Source organism: Citrus sinensis, chromosome 4 (assembly GCF_022201045.2).
Source record: "Citrus sinensis cultivar Valencia sweet orange chromosome 4, DVS_A1.0, whole genome shotgun sequence".
NCBI lineage: Eukaryota > Viridiplantae > Streptophyta > Magnoliopsida > Sapindales > Rutaceae > Citrus > Citrus sinensis.
Window position 1 is genome coordinate 423,419 of NC_068559.1, and position 20,560 is coordinate 443,978.

Genomic DNA, 20,560 nt, shown 5'->3' on the forward strand with positions numbered 1-20,560 from the left:
TTACCTCTCTACTCATTTAAATTTTTTGCCTCTTTCTTTCTCTCTCTTTCGGTTAGGGTTCCCTTTTTTTAACATTAAAAACTAAATTTCAAATCCACTTTCTTTTTCGAAGTACTTTCTATTTTCCGGGAAAGTTTCGAATTACGTTCGAAATTCCCTGTGGAAAGATGACGAACTTGAAGGATCTGTCAACGGCGTTGCTGGCGGCGAGCTGTGGCGACACTGTCAAGCTCTTCGATGTGTCCGTTGAGCACGGCGATCCTTGCATTTTAAACTACACGCCATCTCCCGGTTGCCTGGTTAACTCGGTCAAGTGGAATCACACCAGTGAGTCAACTTACTCATTCCCTCAATGGAAAAAATGGGACTTCTTTAGTTGATGATAAATTAGATGAATTTAAAAGGAGTGAAGGAAATGTGTTATTTTGTTGACTGGAGCTCTAGATCAGGTTTTGTTGTTTGATTGTTGATATTTAGCTTTTGTATCTAACTGAAAAAATTGGATTCGGTTTAGCAAATGATCATTAGACTTAGTTGAGAGGGTATTGAATCAACTTCTCCTTTAGATTATTTGATTAATGGACCGTTCTATTTGGGATATGATTCCTGCAGATTTAGTTGTTGCAAGTGCTGGAGAAGATAAGAAGATATCATTGTGGAGGAAGAATGGGGTGAGCATGGGAACAATTCCGGTAGCTGGTACAGATAGCGGAGACAATATTGAGGTAATCCTCTTCTAGCTCTGATCTACCATCAATCGAAGTATTAAATTTGAAGCATGTGGGTTTGTCTATGTGTACTTCTAGTACCAGTCATTCTATCTTCTAGAGATTCAATGACAGAACGGTGCATGACTTCTTCCCCAATTGCACGCCAGCAATGGCTCATCCTAAGCCATGTTTTTAGGAGTTGTCTTCTATGTGGCAAAGGTTTTGAACTTTTATTGTTTTTTCCCCCCAATTTGTCATTCATTCTGCCAGCTTCAGTTGCTTGTGGTAAACTAAAGATCCGCATTTTCCAGTAAATAGGCTTTACAGGTCTAATGTATCAACTTATTGTTGGGAATTTTTCTCATTTTTTCAGGAATCAATATTGGCTATTAGTTTTAGCAACAAGGGATCCAGATATATATGTTCTGGGGGAAGCAGTCAAGTTGTAAGAATATGGGACCTTCAGAGGAAACGCTGCATCAAATGGTTGAGGGGTCATACCAATACTATAACAGGTGCAATGTACAATTGCAAAGATGAGCACTTGGCTTCTATCAGTTTAAGCGGGGACCTTATTCTCCACAACCTTGCATCGGGAGCAAAGGCTGCTGAACTCAAGGATCCTAATGAACAGGTTGTTTAGGTTCTTGTAGCTGGGTTGTATTCTAGTGTTTATGACCGAGAGTCTCTGCTACCCAAGCTAATTGTTTGTCTGATGGATTTAAGGCCAGGTACTGAGGGTGCTTGATTATTCACGGAATAGTCGACACCTTTTGGTGACAGCAGGTGATGATGGGACTTTACATTTGTGGGATACTACTGGGCGTAGCCCAAAGGTATTCAGTATTTCCATTATTGGGTTCGGAAACATGTACATACTACGGGACGTCTGATTTGGTTTAATGAATTGCATGTATAAGAAGAGTTTCATTTAACTTACTGAATGTCGTGCTTACCTTGGTCCTTTCAAAGCTAGATTTCAAATACTTTGTCGGAAAAATCCTGTTGATTTTGTGCTTGTGTCGTCATAGTTATTGTTCAGTAATTGTAATTTTGAATGAGGTGTGGTAGCACAGAATTTTACAAAGTACATCGAGAAGTCAAGACGATTTCCTTTAATTTAGCAAATCTTTTTGTTCCAAATAATATTTAGATGTTGAATTAGGCTGCTCCGTACCTTGAAATATTTCAGATATGGTCATCATCTTTTCTGATAGGGGATCTGCTGCTTATCATAGAAACATCCGACTTACACTATGGTCAAGCCATTCATGCATCTTTCTAATATCCTCTTTTTCTTCCACTATCAGATTTTTGGCATTGGCCGGTAATAGGGGGGTTGGTTAAAAATGAGGAGAAAACTTTTTGACATGCGCTCTTCTGTTTTGGGTTCATTAGTATTATCATGTCCAATATTAATTCCTTGTAGCACTGTAGATGCCCTTGTTTTAGGTTTGAAACAATTTTTCGGGATCATAACAATCACTTTTCTGCTTACAGGTTTCTTGGTTGAAACAGCATTCTGCACCAACTGCTGGGATTAGCTTCTCATCCGATGATAAGGTATAGTCTTTATCTTATTAACTCGGCACTTTTTTGCAATAAACTGACAGAGATGTAAGAAGGTGAATATATCATGCTCTGAAACAGTCCCATATGGGGTCATCCAGTGAAAGTAATTAAACGTTATTTTGCCTAATGTTCTCCTTGTGACAGATAATTGCTAGTGTTGGACTGGATAAGAAGCTATACACTTATGACCCAGGGTCTAGAAGACCCTCATCTTGCATCACATATGAGGCACCTTTCTCTTCGTTAGCATTTATAGATGATGATTGGATATTGACAGCAGGAACAAGTAATGGCCGTGTGGTGTTTTATGATATTCGTGGCAAACCACAGCCGTTAACTGTTCTTCGTGCTTGTAGTAGTTCAGAGGTGACTTCTTTACTTGTGTATATATTTTAATAAAGAATCCCAGAATTTGCAAATGTCTCTTTAATGTTGTTTTTCTTGTAGCAATTGCTTGTGACATCAACATGTTGTAATCAGTTTTGGCTTGTTTTTATATTATTTTTTGAGTGTATTAAACTATGTGTTGACGTATTCATTATTAACATGCTAAGGTTTGATTTTACCATATAAGAGGCCTTTCTCTTGTTGACCTAAGGTTCAGGTTGATGTTGTTTGCCTTATTGTTTATCTGTGGAGTTCAGAGTATTAGATCATGTTTTGGCAATCTCTATAAATACTAAGTATTTGAAGTGTTTATCAGGCTGTGTCAAGTTTGTGCTGGCAAAGAGCAAAGCCAGTTTTTATTGATGAGACTACTTGCAAAGCTGAGACTGCTCTTCTAGGAGGTGCTGTCGGGGACTCTATTCTTATGCCTGACCCACTTCCCTCAGTGACATCATCAAGCGTTTCTCTGTCCACTGCTGTATCCGGTTCTCGTCCTAGTAGCCGTTCAGGTCCTTCTGCAGAAGCATCTTCTCTTACTGTGGGTGGTACTGGTTCTGTGTCTAGGACACAAAGTCTGCCTTCAGGAGAGGAAACACCACAACGTAGCTATCTCCGTCCAGGCGGACCATTGGCAAGATTACATGCCCCTCGATCAAGTTATAATTTTAAGGATGATATGGAAGTGTTTTCCCCTCTTGTTGATGTTCAGCCAATTACACCATCACTTGATAAACTGTGGGATGGTCATGAAGGAGCGAAGAAAGATCATCTACCCATTGACAAGAAGCCTTCATCCATGTTGTTTCCTTCATCCAGCAGGAGATTCCCTTATGCAGAGGATGGTTCAAATGAGCACTCAGTATTTGATTGGAAATCCAGTTCAACATCTAAACAGGTTTGTCCTCATTTCAGTTTTGTTTCCAGATGCTTCCTGCAATGTGTGAATATTTATTTCTTTCTTCTGGGTGTAAGATATTAATTTCAACCTTTAGCACAGTTTTATTTTGGTGTAGCTACTTTGGCGAGTGCTCTAAATATACACTGTTGGAAGACGACAACAGCTGTTTTCTACATCGTACTGGACGTTTGGCATAGTGTCAAAATATTCTCAAAGTCATAATTCAACTGCCTTTGGGTCTTAGAATTCATGAGATTTTTTGCCGTCCAAGTTAGCTTCTGTTTTCTCATGGTTTCTTTCTTTTTAATCTTAATCGCATGTTAGGGGAGATATGAATGTGAATTGGCTACAATCTTGTATGTATGGTCAGTTATTTTAGATATTTTATGCATAGGTTTGGTAAATTGGATTGTTCTCCAGAACTTGATGTGTTTTCAATTTCTTCGTGGCATTGCATTTATGTTTGTCTTTTTGCAGGATGATGCCAGATCTTTTGCGCTATTGGGATCAACACCTTCTCCATCTTCCAAGAGCGAAGACTCTTCCATCACTCCTCCAGAAGCCTGGGGTGGTGAGAAATTATCTGACAAATTTGCCCTCCTCCGTCAGCCACTCAATATGCCATCTCGTTATGGGATGTCAACTTCTAGTGGTCTCACATCAAGTTCAATGTATTCTGGACTGCAAGATGTGTCACTGAGTCAGACAAGTATTAGCTCATTGACAGATTCTAACCTGAGCCATGAAAACCTGCGTACCAAAGATGTCACTTCATATCAGGAGACTTCGTCTTTGGGATTTCCAGAACACCTCTCATCTAGTTTCCCATCTCTGTCTCTTGGTACAAAAGGCATCCTGGGATCAGGTAACCTTGACTCATCGAGAACGTCATCTTTAACATTGACTCACCGAGAACCCCGAAGGACGTATGCTGAGAGAATTAGCACTACTTCTGGGACATCCCTTTCAGTCGGTTCACCTAAAACAAAGAAAACAGGAGCAGAAACCAAGGAAGAACTTTTAAGTAACTTCTTATCTAGGTCTGACACATCAGCTGTAGTAGAACCTGGAATTCCTCCAGCTATAAATGTAAGAATCCCGATTCATTCAGTAATTGTTTGCGGTCACATTTGAACATCTCCTTTGCTTTTGTAGAAAAGTTCCAGCATGATTAAATCCTATTTCAATGCCTTGTCACCACCCAAGCCTTCAGTAATACTAGCTAAATATGGATTTGATTAGTTTAGGACAGTCTGTGCTGTGTTGATTGAAACCGCTAAGTGGTAATTGCATAGTGAATCCTTGACGTTGAACTTTGAGAGATGTAATGACACTAACTTTCTTCCACTTTAAATCAGATTATAATGGATGTTGATTTATTCACAGGGTGGAATGTCTCAATCCCTAAAAAGCCCTCAGCCAGATCCACCACAGGGCAGTAACTTCACACTTCAGCTCTTTCAACGTACACTTGAAGAAACTCTTGATTCGTTTCAGAAATCCATACATGAAGATATGAGGAACCTTCATATTGAAATTTTAAGGCAATTCCATATGCAGGAGGTATGTATGTGTTGTACCCTCGATTTACCGTTAGTTTTCCAAAATTTTTTGTCTCACATATAATTATCACAATACTGTTACAGACTCAAATGTCCAATGTAATGAGCTCAATTCTTGAAAACCAAGCTGAGCTGATGAAGGAAATTAAGTCTCTGAGGAAAGAAAACCATCAGCTCCGCCAACTGCTTTGAACACGGGTGAAGATGCATTATTTGTGTGATTATTTGTTGATGGAATTTCGTATCTTCTTGTCTATTTATTTATTTGTCATAGTTTGTTTTTACTCAGTGCCCACTGCCTGGTGGCCTTTTTTTTTTTAAATAGCTAATTACAATTGATTTTATAAGCAGATATTTCAAAGCCGGGTTGAAAAAAGAAAGAAAAATCAGTTGTGAAGAATGATAAAGATGGAGTGTTCTTAGAGATAGGAGGTATGAACATGTACAGAAGTATCTTTATTCTAACAAAATGAAGCTTTTAATTGGGTGATTGATATCCAAATTACCTGTTAGTTTGTTAGGTTATAGGAAATACTTACATTGAAAGTACAGTTCTCTGGTGCTTTTTTTTGGCTTTTTATTTTGATTTTTGTTTAATTACCTTTTATTTTTGCTTGTGAAAAATGTAGAGGTAGATCGGCTTCACTAAACTCGTGAAGAACTGAGGGGGGAAAAAAAAAGAAGTATTTAATAAAGCGTCATTGGCATAACATGTTGATTCTATAGTGCTAAACCACGGAGTGGGTATCAAGTGGAGTCAACTGCAGAGTGTGTATTGAGGCCTATTTGGAGTGCGTTTGAAAGCTATAGGCACTTTATTTTATAAGTATTAAAAAAAAAGATTATTTAGTAAATTTTTAGAAAATTTTTATTTTTAATAACGATAAGTTTGGGGCTATGGGACTTGTGTGGTTGATGAAATAAGTTGTAAATAAGTTATTGATTTAAAAAGTAGCTTAATATATAGTAAATTATGTTGTCATGGTAGTTGTGAGTTTAAAAAATGAAGATTGTGTGTTTAATAAATTTTATTACAAAATAATTGTTAATAATCAAAATAGACATAGCTTTAAATTTCTTATATGTGTGTGTGTGTGTGTATTAGGGCTTACAAAAAATAAGTTATAATTATCTTTTTGTTAAAATATTGAGGTTGTAATATGAATTTTAAAAAGTATAGTGACTTATTTAATAAGTTGTTTATGGAAAATAATCATCACTTACTTTTAAAAGCTACTATTGAAATAGAGAAATATATGAAACAATTGTTTTTAACATAATTTATCAAAATTTATTAATGGAGTTTAAATAAGTCACCACATTTTTTTTTAAATTCTTATTATAATTTAATATGTTAGCAAAAGGATAATTGTATTTTATTTTTCCACAAAGTCTAATGTAAAATAAAAGATAATTTAAATTTGTGTCTTTTTTGTCATTGTATAATAAAATAATATTTGTGTTATAAAATTTATCAAAGGTCTATACCTTGCTTTTTAAACTCACAGCAATTTTAATAATACAATTTATCAAACACTGAATTTATTTTATCTATATAAGAAAAATAATTTATTTTATCTATATCATAAAAATAATTTATTTTATCAGTCATTATAATCTCAAGTGAAAGGATATGCTATGTAAGAAATTATATCACAATCGCAGGGAGCTATATAATAATTACACAAACATAATTTCCCTGGAAAGTAACCAAACACGAGAAAACGTAAGTACTGCTAAATAACGAGTTCTAATTTGAGTTAGAAAAGTAATTGACGTGTTATTCATTTATGACTGATAATGGAATAATAATTTTTTAAAAAAAATGATATTTGAAAGATAGGTGGATCCGATTTTTAATAAGTAAATAAAGGGATTGAGACAAAATATTGAAACTGATACATTATATTATAAGAAGGTGAATATATCATGCTTTGAAACAGTCCCGTATGGGGTCATCCAGTGAAAGTAATTAAACGTTATTTTGCCTAATGTTCTCCTTGTGACAGATAATTGCTAGTGTTGGACTGGATAAGAAGCTATACACTTATGACCCAGGGTCTAGAAGACCCTCATCTTGCATCACATATGAGGCACCTTTCTCTTCGTTAGCATTTATAGATGATGATTGGATATTGACAGCAGGAACAAGTAATGGCCGTGTGGTGTTCTATGATATTCGCGGCAAACCACAGCCGTTAACTGTTCTTCGTGCTTGTAATAGTTCAGAGGTGACTTCTTTACTTGTGTATATATTTTAATATAGAATCCCAGAATTTGCAAATGTCTCTTTAATGTTGTTTTTCTTGCAGCAATTGCTTGTGACAGCAACATGTTGTAATCAGTTTTGGCTTGTGTGTATATTAATTTTTGTGTGTATTAAACTATGTGTTGACGTATTCATTATTAACATGCTAAGGTTTCATTTTACCGTATAAGAGGCCTTTCTCTTGTTGACCTAAAGTTCAGGTTGAAGTTGTTTGCCTTATTGTTTATTTGTGGAGTTTGGAGTATTAACATCATATTTTTGCAAGAAGTGTTTAATAAAGTGTCATTGGCATAACATGTTGAAATTGTTTATTTTTAATTTTTTTTTACAGCAAGTAACTTTAGACAAGTAGTTTAATAACGATAAGTTTGGGGGTTATGGACTTTTATAATTGTTGATGAAATATATTGTAAATAAGTTATTGATTTAAAAAAGTAACTTAATGTTTAGTAAGCTGTGTTGTCATATTAGTTGTGAGTTAAAAAAATGGAGAATGTGTGTTTAATAAATTTTATTACAAAATAATTGTTAATAATCAAAATAGACATAGCTTTAAATATATATATATATTAGGGCTTACAAAAAATAAGATATAATTATCTTTTTGTTAAAATATTAAGGTTGTAATATGGATTTAAAAAAAGTTTAGTGACTTATTTGACAAGTTGTTTATGGAAAGTAATCATCACTTACTTTTAAAAGATACTATTGAAATTGAGAAATTTATGAAACAATAGTTTTTAACATAATTTATCAAATATCTTTTTGTCAAAATTTATTAATGGAGTTTAAATAAGTCACCACATTTTTAAAAAATTCTTATTATAATTTTAATATTTTAACAAAAGGATAATTGTATTTTATTTTTCCACAAAGTCTAATATAAAATAAAAGATAATTTAAATTTGTGTCTTTTTTGTCATTATATAATAAAATAATATTTGTGTTATAAAATTTATCAAAAGTCTATACTCTATTTTTTAAACTCACAATAATTTTAATAATACAATTTTATCAAACACTAAATTATTTTTTTAATTAATAGTATATTTTATTTATACCATAAAAATAATCTATTTTATCAATCACTATATTACTATAATCTCAAGCTAACTTTAAATGAAAAGATATGCTATGTAAGAAATTATATCACAATCGGAGGGAGCTATACAATAATTACATAAACATAATTTCCCTGGAAAGTAACCAAACACGAGAAACGAAAGTACTGCTAAATAACAAAATTTGAGTTAAAATCTTAATTGACGTGTTATTCATTTTATGACTGATAGTGGAATCATAATTAAAAAAAAAATGATAATTGAAAGATAGATGGATCCGATTTTAATAAGTAAATAATGATGTGTTTACTAGGGTTTAGGAGATATGAATGAATGAATGAGAATGAAAAATATATTTATTTAGTAAAATATAATTTTAGAGTGAGAACAAAATATGTGGATCCCACGTAATTTAAGAATAAAGAATGAGAATCACATTCTCATGTGAGGGGGTTGAGAATGAGAATAAATGAATGAACATGAAACTCATATTTATTTTTGTATTCCTCTAATTTTTTATATTTATCAAATTATTCTCGTTCAAATCATAAATAATTTTATTATTTTAAATGACGTTATTATTATTATTATTATGATCAAAATTTATTAAGAAGTAAATAAAGGGAATGAGACAAAATATTGAAACTGATACATTAAAATGGCTTGCATAAAAAAAATCAACGTCACGGTGACCCCGTCGTTTAGCGTTCGCAAACACAATGACGTTCGACTTCAACCCTCCACCCAACCCCAATCCCAATCCCGTCTTCATATTTTCCCCAAACCAACAACCACTTCCACTTGCTATCTCTCTCTCGCCGCCTCGAACACCACCAAAACGGTCTCCTCCTCTGTCGTTTCACACGCACACACGTGTCCACCAATACGTGTTCACATTCTATACTATACCATTCTTTTTTCATCACTTAAAAGTTAGTTATTTCTGTTGAATTCAGGTTTTTGAATTGAGATTCAAATCGAAAATGGCAGAAGGTAATAAAACTGTTACTGCATACGAGGAAGCGTTGGATGCTTTGTCTTCTCTTATAACAAAACGCAGTCGTGCTGATAAGAGCAACAACGGGGATCGCTTCGAGCTGCTTTCCGATTATCTAAAGGTAAATATTTTTCGTTTCTTTATTATTATTATTATTTTACTTTTTTACTGGTGCAAATTATAATGAGATTGAACTAACTCTGTTCTATAGATTTTGGACTTAGATGTGGCAATTTCTCAATTGAAGGTTATTCATGTTGCTGGTACCAAAGGAAAGGTAATTTATTTTTGTTTCTCTATCTTTTTGAAAAAATAAATTTGAGCTTAATTCTATGTTGCATATTTAACTACCTTCTGATAGCCGCTGTGAGTTCATAAATTGAGAATTTAAAATTATTAAGATTTTACACTTCGGATGTGTTTTCAAGTTTTTGAGCATATTTCTATTGAATTTCGTACAAGCATTCAATTGAAAGTCCTAAACTAAGTGGTTGACATGAGTTCTACTAGGCAAATATAATTTCAATGTCGTTTGACATGAGTTCATTTTTTTCCTTTTCAACTGGAAAGGGATCCACCTGCACATTTACGGAATCTATATTGCGTAATTGTGGCTTCCGGACAGGACTTTTCACATCTCCTCACCTCATTGATGTTAGAGAAAGATTTCGTTTGGATGGGTGAGTTCTTCAATTCCTCGAATAGATGTATGTTCATTTTATTTAGGCATGTATGACCGGAAACTAAATCTTGCCACACCCCATTTGAGTGGGCTCAAACCCAGACCCCTCCCTGAGCGGTTTTACTAGTTGAACCAACTAACACGCTCAAGTAGAGTTAGCGTACATTAGTCAAATTAATATTAAGTTATATATATGACCTATACTTCACTTAATTTTCTGTTGTTTGATTCTCAATTAATACTCGTTATTATGTGATTCTGGTTCTTTGGATAAACTAGACTTGTAACATTTTCTTAACTCATTGAACAAAAAGCAGAGTCAAATTACAGTTTATTTTCAAGTGACTAATTTTCTTTTTTTTTTTCTTTTTCTTGGATTGAAACTCAATTTAATTAATATATATCTCAAAATATTTCTAGCAGTACGTGATCTTTTATATATTTCAGATTCACATTTTGCTAATTTCGTTGGCCTTAGGAAGTGCCAATTACTTCGCTGAAGTTGGGAACCATACTTGCAGTTTCACTCTTTTCTATACGTATTGTGTTTAACATTGTGGATATTTAAATTAATGGCTGTTTTGCGTGCTGTAGTGATGACATAAGTGAAGACAAATTTTTGGCATATTTTTGGTGGTGTTATGATAGACTGAAGGTATGTTCTTGCCTTGTTTACTCTTTTTTCCTTCTATTTAAATATTATTCTATCCCTATACTTTGGATTGTTCCATCCTAAAAAATTCTGTTAGTTGTGATCCATATGCTTGGAGAATGATTCAAGTTGGGTTAATTGTATCAGGATACATTTACTTAAAATTGGTGGAATCATGCTTATTCTTGGATTAAATATTTACGTACTGCAAGGGAATCATATTGATCCATGAATGAAAGAGTTGTCTCTTTTATGCAAAGCTATGTGATTTCATGGTGTATTTATTTGCATCTTTTTTCCTTTCCTTCATTTGTGTATGCAGGAAAAAGCTACTGAAGACATACCCATGCCTTCTTACTTTCGCTTCCTTGCATTACTTGCCTTCAAGATATTTACAGCAGAGCAGGTTTGATACATATAGTTTACCTCTTGCAAAAATTTCGTACCTAGTACCTGAATATTATTTCTGTCCAGATGTGTGGAGTGGGAAATATTACCTTTACCATGTTGTTCTATGCAGATAGATGTTGCTATCTTAGAGGTTGGATTAGGTGGAAGGTTTGATGCAACAAATGTGGTATGTTTTGATGTTGTTTGATGAAGAAATCAATATATTCATATCATTTTTAGATCTCTTGTCATAAACATCATTTTATAAAATTATTCCAATTGTATCAGGCCATCTACGCGCTAGGATACATATTGTTCTGAAAGTTCTAATAGGCATAACAAACTTCATTTTTCAGGTTCAGAAACCTGTAGTATGCGGCATTTCTTCCCTTGGGTATGACCACATGGAGATTCTTGGTTAGTTCTATTATTCCTTATATTTAGGTAATTGCTCATAGTTACTCAATGTGTAAATAGTAAGCAGAGCTTAATATAGTGCATCACTACATTCTAAATTCTATTAGAACTTTCTGTCAAATGCAATAGGTGCAGACATGTTCTGGTCTTGATTTATGTAGAAAATGGCCATTACAGCAGATAAGAGAATGATTTGTGCCATACTATTCTAGTTCAGTGTTACTCACACTGAGGTTCCAACCAAGAGTGTTGCCTGAATTAGTAGCTGGCATGAGTCCATGCCATTGTTTTAATTGATGACTGATACGGGGATTTGTTGAAAGTTTACTTTTAAATTCCCTTTCAAGGCTACTTGTTGATATGTAGATGTGCCTTGATGACCTAAGAGTTTAAACTAACTTGCAGAATCCATACTTTAATGATGACATGAATTCTCAACAACTGATTTTTGGGATAGTCATAGTCAGTATCTTAAACATTTGGAGTTTTTAGCTTTCAAAGGCATCCAAGCTTAAATGATAGCATAAAAATTATTGAAAAAGCACACTCAAAACTTGAACGTATTAGATGCTATCCAAAACTATGCTCTCTGATGATTATTTCGGCTTATAATAATTGAAATTTCATTTCTTTTGTTGGCTGCTAAAAACAGGAAATACACTTGGAGAAATTGCTGGGGAGAAGGCTGGTATCTTTAAGGTTTATACAGATTACCATTTACTCAGAAAAATCTATGCGAGTAGTATATGCTTTTTCCAGGCAACAGAGTTGGGAGTTTCTTTTAATACTTTTCTTCATTCCCTTTCTGTTTCCTGATGCAGTATGGAGTTCCTGCTTTTACTGTACCTCAGCCTGAAGAGGCAATGCGTGTACTTGAAGAGAATGCTTCCAAGTTGGATGTAGGTTGCATTTTCTTTCATGAATGAGTTTGTTTTCGTGCACAAATGGAAAATGCATGACTCAAAACTTAGCTGACAGTTAGTAAGATTGACTTGTGTAAGTCAATTTGATGATCATGCTAAGCTAAAACTGAGATATCAATCAAAAATCAGTTTGTGTTCTGGTACATAAAATGTGAATCTGGGTTTACAATACTGATTTAGTGTTAGCATTTTCTTAGACCTCATCAGGCTTCCCGGTGGTTTAAATCGCAAGTCCAACTGCATTCTTACTTGATATTATGATTTTGAGGGTTGATACGCTTAGGATTTTGAAGAATTGGCAAGTCGTATACAACCTGGTATATATGGTTTTGAGGCATTTTGTTTTACAAATTATGTCTCTTTCATCTGCTCCACCAAGGTAGTTCTAAGAGTATCTTATCCAGTTGTCTGATCTTAATTTAAGTTGGGGCCTCTAATTGTTGAAGGCTCTAAAATTAGTGAACACTGACATTGTATCATGTAAAAACTTGATACTTCTGATTTTTCTGATATAATCAGGTTATGCTGCATTTTAGAAAAGAATGATAAGGTTGCCTTCACTGAGCACTGAGAAAATCATACTGATGACAGGTACCTCTTCAAGTAGTACCACCGTTGGATGCAAGTTTGCTGAATGGTTTGAAGCTTGGGCTTGAAGGTGAACATCAATATATGAATGCTGGTCTTGCTGTTGCTCTAAGTTCTACTTGGCTTCAGAGGACCAGTCAACTCGGAATTAACTACCTGGATACAACAGTATGTTCTTTTCATATGAGTTTGGCATTTTTTCTTCTACTTTGTGACTCAGGCATATGTTCTCTTGTTATATTGGTTTCCTCTTTCACCTTATGTTGTATTTATCTGCATGGCGCAGAGTCCGCTTCCTGAGCAGTTCATCCAAGGTCTAACAATGGCCAACCTGCAAGGACGGGCTCAGATTGTTCCTGATCGATATACAAACTCTGAAACATCTGGAGATCTGGTGTTCTATTTGGATGGAGCACATAGTCCTGAAAGCATGGAAATATGTGCAAGATGGTTTTCTCTGGCAATTAAGGAGGAAAATCAGCAAGAAACCTTTGATTTTCAACCACCAAATAGTTCTGGATCTTCCAATGGATTGCCACAGAGACAGCATGATGGAAAAATTAGAAAGAACTCTGCACAGGTAGAGAAAGTGGCGTCATGCTTCAAGAGTATATATGCTTTAATTGGTAAATCCACTCTGATTGATTTCTATACTCCAAAACCACAGGAGAACTCGTAATTTAGTTACGCAAATTCTTTAAAGTAGAGAATATAGGTGCTTCAGGTCACATGCCTTTTCCAGTGACTGCAGATCATATGCTTTAAATGAAGAGAGCCACTTGATTATGTGATAAACACAATATTTACCAATAAAAAATAGCTGAGATGGACTTCATTCTCACCTCTATATATGAGATTTTCACTGAATTTGGCTTTCCTCTATTTTCAGACCAAAAGTTTGCATTACTTTCAGTTGACACATCTATAAAAACAGCTTTTGATAGTGTCTTCATATATTTGCATGTGATTTTGTGGGAGCATCCTGAATTTTAGATTGTGATATTTATTGTGTACTCAGAGAATATTCCGCTGCACTGGGTCACATTTGTGTTGATGGTGAACTAAACTTGTTGAAAAATCCTTGCAGATTCTGTTGTTCAATTGTATGTCGGTGCGAGATCCTCAGTTGCTTCTTCCTAGCCTGATGAAAACTTGTGCCAGACATGGTGAGTGCAAGTCATCTTTTAGAGTTATTCTCCTACGTTTTTTTAGAACATGTAGGACTCATATATGGTTGAAGTACTTGGTAGTTTATTACTGTATTTTACAGAAAAGAAAAGAAGATATTTGATTTTTATTTTGATGGTATTTATCACGTTGGTGTAGCTTAAACATCTCATTGTAACTGTAGGTGTTTACTTCAAGAAGGCTCTGTTTGTGCCAAATGCATCAGTGTACAATAAGGTTGGATCCCATGCTTTACCGCCAACTGAGACTCAAATCGATCTGTCCTGGCAGTTTGCTCTTCAAAGAGTGTGGGAAAACCTCATGCTGGGTGATAAAGGTATCAATTATATGTGCGGTACCCATCGTTGTGATAATCATATTGCATCAGCCTGAACTGGTGAAATATCTCGCGATTTTCCTTAATAGAAATAAGTAGTTTATCTAAAGCCAGCTGTTTTTGTTTTATCTATGAAAATGTTATTTTTTGAACTCACTAGCAGGGGAGGCCAAGAATACAGATAATGCATCTGAAGATGTAAAAGACGACACAGAATTGAGTGCTAGGAGCTGTGAAAACAGTGCAGTCTTTTCTTCTCTGCCACTGGCTATTAAATGGCTCAGGGACAGTGTCCAACAGAATCAGTCTCTTCGTTTTCAGGTAACCGTTGTCGTCATGTAAGGTCTCTGTATTGGATTTACATTATTATCAATCAAAATTTTCTCTTCAATTATCAGGTCCTTGTAACTGGTTCGCTCCATCTCATTGGTGATGTGCTGAAAATAGTGAAGAAGTGAGGGGGAGTGACAAAATTCCATGTTCATTGACGGCAAGTTTCTCTTCAGATCATCTTGATGCAATTCATGTCAGCAACATGGGGCAAATGACAAACACATTCGTTGGTCAAGAAAACGTATTCAATTAATTTTAACCCGACGGCAGCATACAATTTCTCCGAAAGATTTACAGCTTCGTAGGGCCTGTACTTCATTAGAAGATGACAAAATTTTTACCGACACTTGAAAGTTGTTCACTTGAGAAAAAAAGATTTTGTAATTGATACTGCTGTTGGTTCAAGGAGTTGCAAGTTATTGGAGAGATTACAATTCGATGGTTCATAGTATTATTAGTACACATGCAAAAGACAAACTTATGCCACTTCTCTGCGGGCGTATCTAATCGTGTGTCGTCTCAACCACAGCTGATACATCAACATATGAAACGCATCGTACGGCTGTGGTTGCTCATTCCACACAAAGTGCTTACCCGCCGTTACACCCAATCCCCTCACCTCCCCGTACCTGTCATCCCCACCACACGTGCGATACAACACGCGCTTCAACTCCTCCACCTTAACCCCGGCCCGGCCTTTATTCCATCCCACAAACACCGCCATCTCCTGCCACCTCAGCACGTCCATCAACGGCAGGTCCTGGATCGGACGGTCAGTAATCACCACAGGTACGCAACCATGACGCAAAGCATCGTTAATCCCCGAGACATCCCCTTTACCGTACTCGAACAAACAAAACTTGCTAATTCGGATTCTCTCCTGAAAACCCAATTGATCCAGCGGCTCAGAATCCACCAAAAACTCGGAATCAGCTCTCAATTCTTTGATCAAACTATGCTCTTTGATGGCACCGTATCTAACATAACCCAGGTGCAGATGATTTTTGGCCTTTTCCATCGGCGAGTAGGGACCCGCAAGGGAAGGAGGCAAAGTGATGTCCTTATGGGGGACAAATTTATCTGGAGCTGTCGGAAAACAGGAGATCTGAACAGAGTTTTTCTTCAGCTCAAGTACATTTCTGTCAGAACCGAAGCTAAGACCTTCGCAGGAGACGTAAAAATGATCGGCGCCAAGAGTGCGGTTCCAAAACGGGAAGTCGTATCGGAGGGCATTGACAAGACGCGAGAGGGAGCGCGCGGAGACGTTTATAGAGGAGAAGGGGATGAAAAAGAGGTCGGCTTGCTCTGGGTCTAGAGTGAGAAAAGAGCTGTTGAGGAGAGAAGAAACGAAGAGGGGCTCCGAATCAGATGGGGTGGAGAAAACTAGGGGAGCGGTGTAAGGGAAAACTTTGAAAGATTGGAGCATTTTTTGGTAATTCGGGAAAAGCGTGGTAGGTGAGAGGTAAGGAGTGGAGTACAGAGGGAGAGAAAATGAGAGGAAGAGGGAGATGAAGAGAGGGATGTTGGTGAGAAACATTTTCTAAGCTTCAACTATGGACAGGGTGAAGAAGGAAAGTCAAGTCTAGTTAGAGCTTTGAAGCACCTCTTTATTATTGGAGAATGGAGGGAGAGATTTGCATTGGCAATGGTCCAAATGTACACACAAAACTGTCTCAAAATTTACGTTATACTCGTTCAATTTTAGTAATATTTAAACGGAGTTTATTTTTGACTTCATGAAGATTAGATCGTTTTGGATAAATAATTACTCAATCGAAAACATGATCGAAGCGTCTGGGTGGTGTAGTTGGTTATCACGCTAGTCTCACACACTAGAGGTCCCCGGTTCGAACCCGGGCTCAGACATCAAATTTATTATTTTTATACGCCACACTAACTGTAAAGTAACAAACCAACGCGTGGCAGTACCGGTCGGTCGGGAGACCAGTCTTAAGTCTTGTTTCGTTTCGTTAACCACTCTGAGAAAGAAAAAGGCAACATTTAGGGCTCGCTTTTTAACTGGCAATTTTCTTTCTTTCTTTTTCTTTTTTTTTTAAATCTCAAAATCAAATCTTGATCCATTTTCTTTCTCAAAATCCAGAAAACAATGCTTCTCTAATCAGCAGCGGAGTTTTCTTTTTTGTCGATCGATCTGAATTCTTATCATGGACGAGTCTTACAATAACCTCCCCTCAAGCCATTTGCTCGGTTCAGTCCCCGTAAGTCTGATCCAATTTCATTTCATTTCCTTCATTTTTTATTTGAAATTAAATAAATTTCTGAATGTTTAATTTTATTTTGAGTAATTAGTTCGTTTAGCAAAAGCTGCGAGATATTTTTGGAAGGTGTTATATTAATGACTTACTTTTCGTAAATGATGTGTGTTAATTACTAATTACTGTCGCTTATCAGAAAGTATAAAAAGAGTTTTTTTTTTTTTTTTTCCTTCTTCTCCTGTATATAGGCCGTTGTGAGTGAAGAAAAGCACGCCACAAGCTATGAAGGTAATGGGGGTGTTCTATAAAAAATTCTTTTGTTGTGATTGAAGTGCTTTATTGTTTGATGCGGAGTTTTATGAATTAAGTGAACAATATTGCTACTCTTTTGCAGCTCCGGAAGCTACTATGCAAACATTTCCCCCAGGTAATGGAGGAGCCAGCAGGCCGGGTTATCAATCTCTTGGGAGTTCAAGTGGTATGCTCATTTCTTGTTGATTTTAATGTGTTTGTGCTTTTATGAGAAAACATGGCTAACTTTAGTCATGTGAATTATTAGAACCTTTCTTGTTGCTTTTGGTTAAAATATGTTTCCCTATTCATACAGCGACAACAGATAGGTGGTAAAGACTAGAAACACAAGATGAAATGATTCAGAAACACAAGATGACATTTACTAATAAGTCTCAGTTATTAGATCTGAAGTTGCTTGGGGCTTAATACCAAACGTAGGAATATGGCCGACTGGTGTCAAAAGTTTATATTTTTGTAACGTAGTGAGAAGGAAACTAGCAACAGACTGGTAAAACCTTCTTTTGCTTGTTTTGAATGGCAATGGATTTCGTCTGATTTGAAATTTTTCCTTGAAATATGCGCTACTTTTCAACTAGTCTTTGTTTTAGTAGGCATTTAGCTGCATATAAAAAATGCCACGTGAACATGCAATTTCATATTAACTTCTTGTAAATAAAAATAAAATAATTGAAAAATATTATATCTTGTGGCAGTCGTGGCTAGCTAAGCTCTTTAGCTTTTGGCTGAATGAATAGGAACATGGGAGGTCTGTTCAGTAGTGCTTTATCTTCTATGTTGGGCCAGGGAGGGGATGAGAAGATGGTGGCAATGGGGCTCTCTTACTTTTAGAATTGAGTCTCACAAATGTATAATTTTCAATTAGGAGTTACTGAAAGTATAGTCAGGGGCAAATTAGTGATGATATGTATTGCCATGGATTTGTTCTTGCGAACAGATACTGCCATTATGTTAACCTTTAACAATATGTCTGACTTTGCCTCCGTGCAGAAGGATTTGAACAACAACCAGCAAACAATTGGAAGGGGTTTTTTAGCATCTCATCCTACACACAGTATTTCAATGTGGATACGGACATTGTCATAAACAGATTGTTTAGTTCATTGCATCCCCTTTCTGGAGATTTTTTCAGCAAGATTGATGCTAATCCCGATCTGTGAGTTTTGATTTTCACTTCCTCTTGTTGCCATTATAGTGAAACAGATAGACAGGTCTATTTCTTTTTGTATAGATACAAAAATAGATTTTGCTAAGAAGTTGTAAATCATAAAATGTTGTGTTTTGTAATAGCCATACAAGTCATCTACATATAGACAAATCCAGATCTATACAATTTTTGTAATTGGAACAACGGATGTAGCTACATAACTATGGGTTTATATTTTTTTTTGGGTGTTTGGCTTGTTTGCGATCTAATAGTTACTGTATAAATTGCCTTTCATTTTATTTTGCGGGCTCATTAGTTATGATTTTTCTTTGACATGTTAGATATGGGCTTATCTGGATCTCCACTACATTGGTATTTATGCTTGCTTCATTTGGAAACTGTGCCACGTACCTCATGCAAAAATATACTAACAGCAGTGCTTCTTGGAGCTTTGATGTCAGCTTTGTAAATGTGGCAGCATGTACAGTCTACGGTTATGCAATAGTGGTGCCATTGGCATATTACTTTTTGCTTCAGTACATGGGATCAAGTGCTAGCCTTGTTCGGTTTTGGTGCCTCTGGGGATATTCTCTCTTCATCTTTGTTGTCACCTCGGTGAGCTTTTGTCTTTTTTGCTGAAAAGGTTTCTTGTCAAAAAGAAAAAAAAAAAAATCCTCACCGTTTCAAGCTTTTTCGGCTTAAGCATATCTACTGATGCTAGATTATGTGAACATTATAGTTCTTGGTGATAGTGTGAACAAGCGATAACCTTTAAAAGAATAAATTAAATATTGCCGAACCTTTATATTGTCGAAAAATGGTCAACAGTCCCTTTTTATTGTCTTGAGACATCTGAGAATCAGTTTGTTTTTTGCATCTTCTATTACTCTGACAATCATCTAACATACGCCGTGCAATTTTCAGTTTCTGTTGCTTATTCCTATTGAGCTTCTCCGGTGGATCATCATACTTCTTGCTGGCACCACCTCATCTTGCTTCGTTGCCTTCAACCTCAAATCTTACATGGAGGGGAATGATCTTACGGTGCTGGTGGTTGCTTCATTCTGTTTGCAAATGGCTCTAGCAATCTTCATCAAGGTCTGGTTCTTTCCATAACCTGAATCTGTTTAGTTGGTTCAGGGGGAATATAACAACAATATGATAGCTGCATATGTTTGCATGTATTTGGAAGTAGAGGTTTCTATCTGCTTTGAGATCAGTCAATTGGTTGTGATGAGTTTAATACATGGAATGGAAGTGAAAAGACAAACTTTTGGGGGAAGTGCTCATGATTTTTTAAAGCTTTTTTAAAGACCAACATCAGGAAAAGGATAGACAAGCTGTATTAGATCTTGGAATTGCTTCCCTTAAATTTTGGTCGTGTAAATATATTGGCCTTTTAGTTATTATTATTATTATTATTATTATTTTGGTGTGTTTGTTTTTGTTTTTATTATAATAATTTCTTTTGTGAGTTAGGAACCTAAATGATTCAGAAATGAGGTTCATGAAATCTAGATTTTCAGGACAAGCGAGTAATATGTTGAATAATTTAAGGAATACTGAGCATATTGGTGAAAGTTTACCGAGATGAATATATTTATAGGTGTGAATTAATACCGCCTCGATGTTGTAATTGGCCCCTTGTATTCAATCATGGCGACTGGCGAGAGATTCCTTAAACATCTAATTCAATGTTTAAAGCCAACAACTTTGAATTGGCAGCCTTAATTGCTCCAGTAAGATGAATTAATTTATTTGAAATTTTTCATAGCTAAAGAAGGAACTTAACTGAGCCATCGTAAAAACAGTCTGCATCTATTTCTTTCTAAATATTAGAGAAACAGAATCAACTTGTGCAGAGGAAGGATATATATTCAATCAAGCTCGAGTCACATGCATGAAGGTCATTGAAGGGAAGGAAACCCCAAAATAATCCC

General features: G+C 35.6%; 4 protein-coding genes and 1 non-coding gene across 14 annotated transcripts; 4 read left to right on the forward strand and 1 right to left on the reverse strand.

Moving 5' to 3' along the window:
• LOC102610508 (protein NEDD1) lies at positions 1-7,268 on the forward strand. Of its 7 annotated transcripts, none has more exons than XR_008054247.1 (12): positions 1-327; positions 613-725; positions 1,084-1,344; positions 1,442-1,546; positions 2,211-2,273; positions 2,427-2,648; positions 2,986-3,564; positions 4,045-4,656; positions 4,954-5,130; positions 5,214-5,327; positions 5,481-5,561; positions 7,139-7,268. XR_008054247.1 is itself a non-coding variant. In XM_052440095.1 (11 exons), exons 1-10 carry the CDS (start codon positions 168-170, stop codon positions 5,319-5,321), a joined length of 2,400 nt encoding a protein of 799 aa, XP_052296055.1. In that variant the 5' UTR covers positions 1-167; the 3' UTR covers positions 5,322-5,327; positions 5,759-6,137. The 7 variants fall into 7 exon arrangements, 3 of the variants coding, with proteins under 3 accessions (XP_052296055.1, XP_052296054.1, XP_052296053.1); XR_008054246.1 differs by lacking the exon at positions 7,139-7,268 and adding an exon at positions 5,759-6,137; XR_008054245.1 differs by lacking the exon at positions 7,139-7,268 and adding an exon at positions 5,759-6,137 and having other exon boundaries at positions 5,214-5,561.
• A 1,866-nt stretch (positions 7,269-9,134) lies between these two features.
• LOC102609894 (folylpolyglutamate synthase) lies at positions 9,135-15,391 on the forward strand. Of its 2 annotated transcripts, none has more exons than XM_015532716.3 (16): positions 9,135-9,300; positions 9,416-9,577; positions 9,668-9,733; positions 10,027-10,136; positions 10,733-10,793; positions 11,113-11,196; positions 11,311-11,367; positions 11,537-11,597; positions 12,250-12,296; positions 12,419-12,496; positions 13,112-13,276; positions 13,395-13,688; positions 14,196-14,274; positions 14,460-14,612; positions 14,773-14,933; positions 15,011-15,391. In XM_015532716.3, the coding sequence occupies exons 2-16, from the start codon at positions 9,443-9,445 to the stop codon at positions 15,068-15,070; spliced, it is 1,611 nt and encodes a 536-aa protein (XP_015388202.1). In that variant the 5' UTR covers positions 9,135-9,300; positions 9,416-9,442; the 3' UTR covers positions 15,071-15,391. The 2 variants fall into 2 exon arrangements, with proteins under 2 accessions (XP_015388202.1, XP_006486423.1); XM_006486360.4 differs by having other exon boundaries at positions 14,776-14,933.
• A 32-nt stretch (positions 15,392-15,423) lies between these two features.
• LOC102610200 (probable glycosyltransferase At3g07620) lies at positions 15,424-15,963 on the reverse strand. The gene has a single exon (XM_006486361.4). It carries the CDS (start codon positions 15,961-15,963, stop codon positions 15,424-15,426), a length of 540 nt encoding a protein of 179 aa, XP_006486424.2.
• A 774-nt stretch (positions 15,964-16,737) lies between these two features.
• Positions 16,738-16,811, forward strand: TRNAV-CAC (transfer RNA valine (anticodon CAC)). Its single transcript has one exon. It is a non-coding gene; the product is annotated as a tRNA-Val (tRNA).
• Positions 16,812-16,880: 69 nt separating this feature from the next.
• Positions 16,881-20,047, forward strand: LOC102609417 (uncharacterized). Of its 3 annotated transcripts, XM_052439177.1 has the most exons (7): positions 16,921-16,967; positions 17,047-17,164; positions 17,410-17,449; positions 17,556-17,639; positions 18,464-18,629; positions 18,962-19,235; positions 19,545-20,047. In XM_052439177.1, the coding sequence occupies exons 2-7, from the start codon at positions 17,111-17,113 to the stop codon at positions 19,734-19,736; spliced, it is 810 nt and encodes a 269-aa protein (XP_052295137.1). In that variant the 5' UTR covers positions 16,921-16,967; positions 17,047-17,110; the 3' UTR covers positions 19,737-20,047. The 3 variants fall into 3 exon arrangements, with proteins under 3 accessions (XP_024956731.1, XP_006486421.1, XP_052295137.1); XM_025100963.2 differs by having other exon boundaries at positions 16,881-17,164; positions 19,082-19,235; XM_006486358.4 differs by having other exon boundaries at positions 16,885-17,164.
• The last annotated feature ends 513 nt before the right edge of the window (positions 20,048-20,560 follow it).

Coding starts and splice junctions, on each gene's coding strand:
- LOC102610508 (XM_052440095.1), top strand. CDS start 168: ATGACGAACTTGAAGGATCTGTCAACGGCGTTGCTGGCGGCGAGCTGT. Junction 726..1,083: donor ATAGCGGAGACAATATTGAG/GTAATCCTCTTC, acceptor TCATTTTTTCAG/GAATCAATATTGGCTATTAG. Junction 3,565..4,044: donor CCAGTTCAACATCTAAACAG/GTTTGTCCTCAT, acceptor GTCTTTTTGCAG/GATGATGCCAGATCTTTTGC.
- LOC102609894 (XM_015532716.3), top strand. CDS start 9,443: ATGGCAGAAGGTAATAAAACTGTTACTGCATACGAGGAAGCGTTGGAT. Junction 13,277..13,394: donor TTAACTACCTGGATACAACA/GTATGTTCTTTT, acceptor TGCATGGCGCAG/AGTCCGCTTCCTGAGCAGTT. Junction 13,689..14,195: donor TTAGAAAGAACTCTGCACAG/GTAGAGAAAGTG, acceptor AAATCCTTGCAG/ATTCTGTTGTTCAATTGTAT.
- LOC102610200 (XM_006486361.4), bottom strand. CDS start 15,963: ATGGAAAAGGCCAAAAATCATCTGCACCTGGGTTATGTTAGATACGGT.
- LOC102609417 (XM_006486358.4), top strand. CDS start 17,111: ATGGACGAGTCTTACAATAACCTCCCCTCAAGCCATTTGCTCGGTTCA. Junction 17,165..17,409: donor ATTTGCTCGGTTCAGTCCCC/GTAAGTCTGATC, acceptor TCCTGTATATAG/GCCGTTGTGAGTGAAGAAAA. Junction 17,640..18,463: donor ATCTCTTGGGAGTTCAAGTG/GTATGCTCATTT, acceptor GCCTCCGTGCAG/AAGGATTTGAACAACAACCA.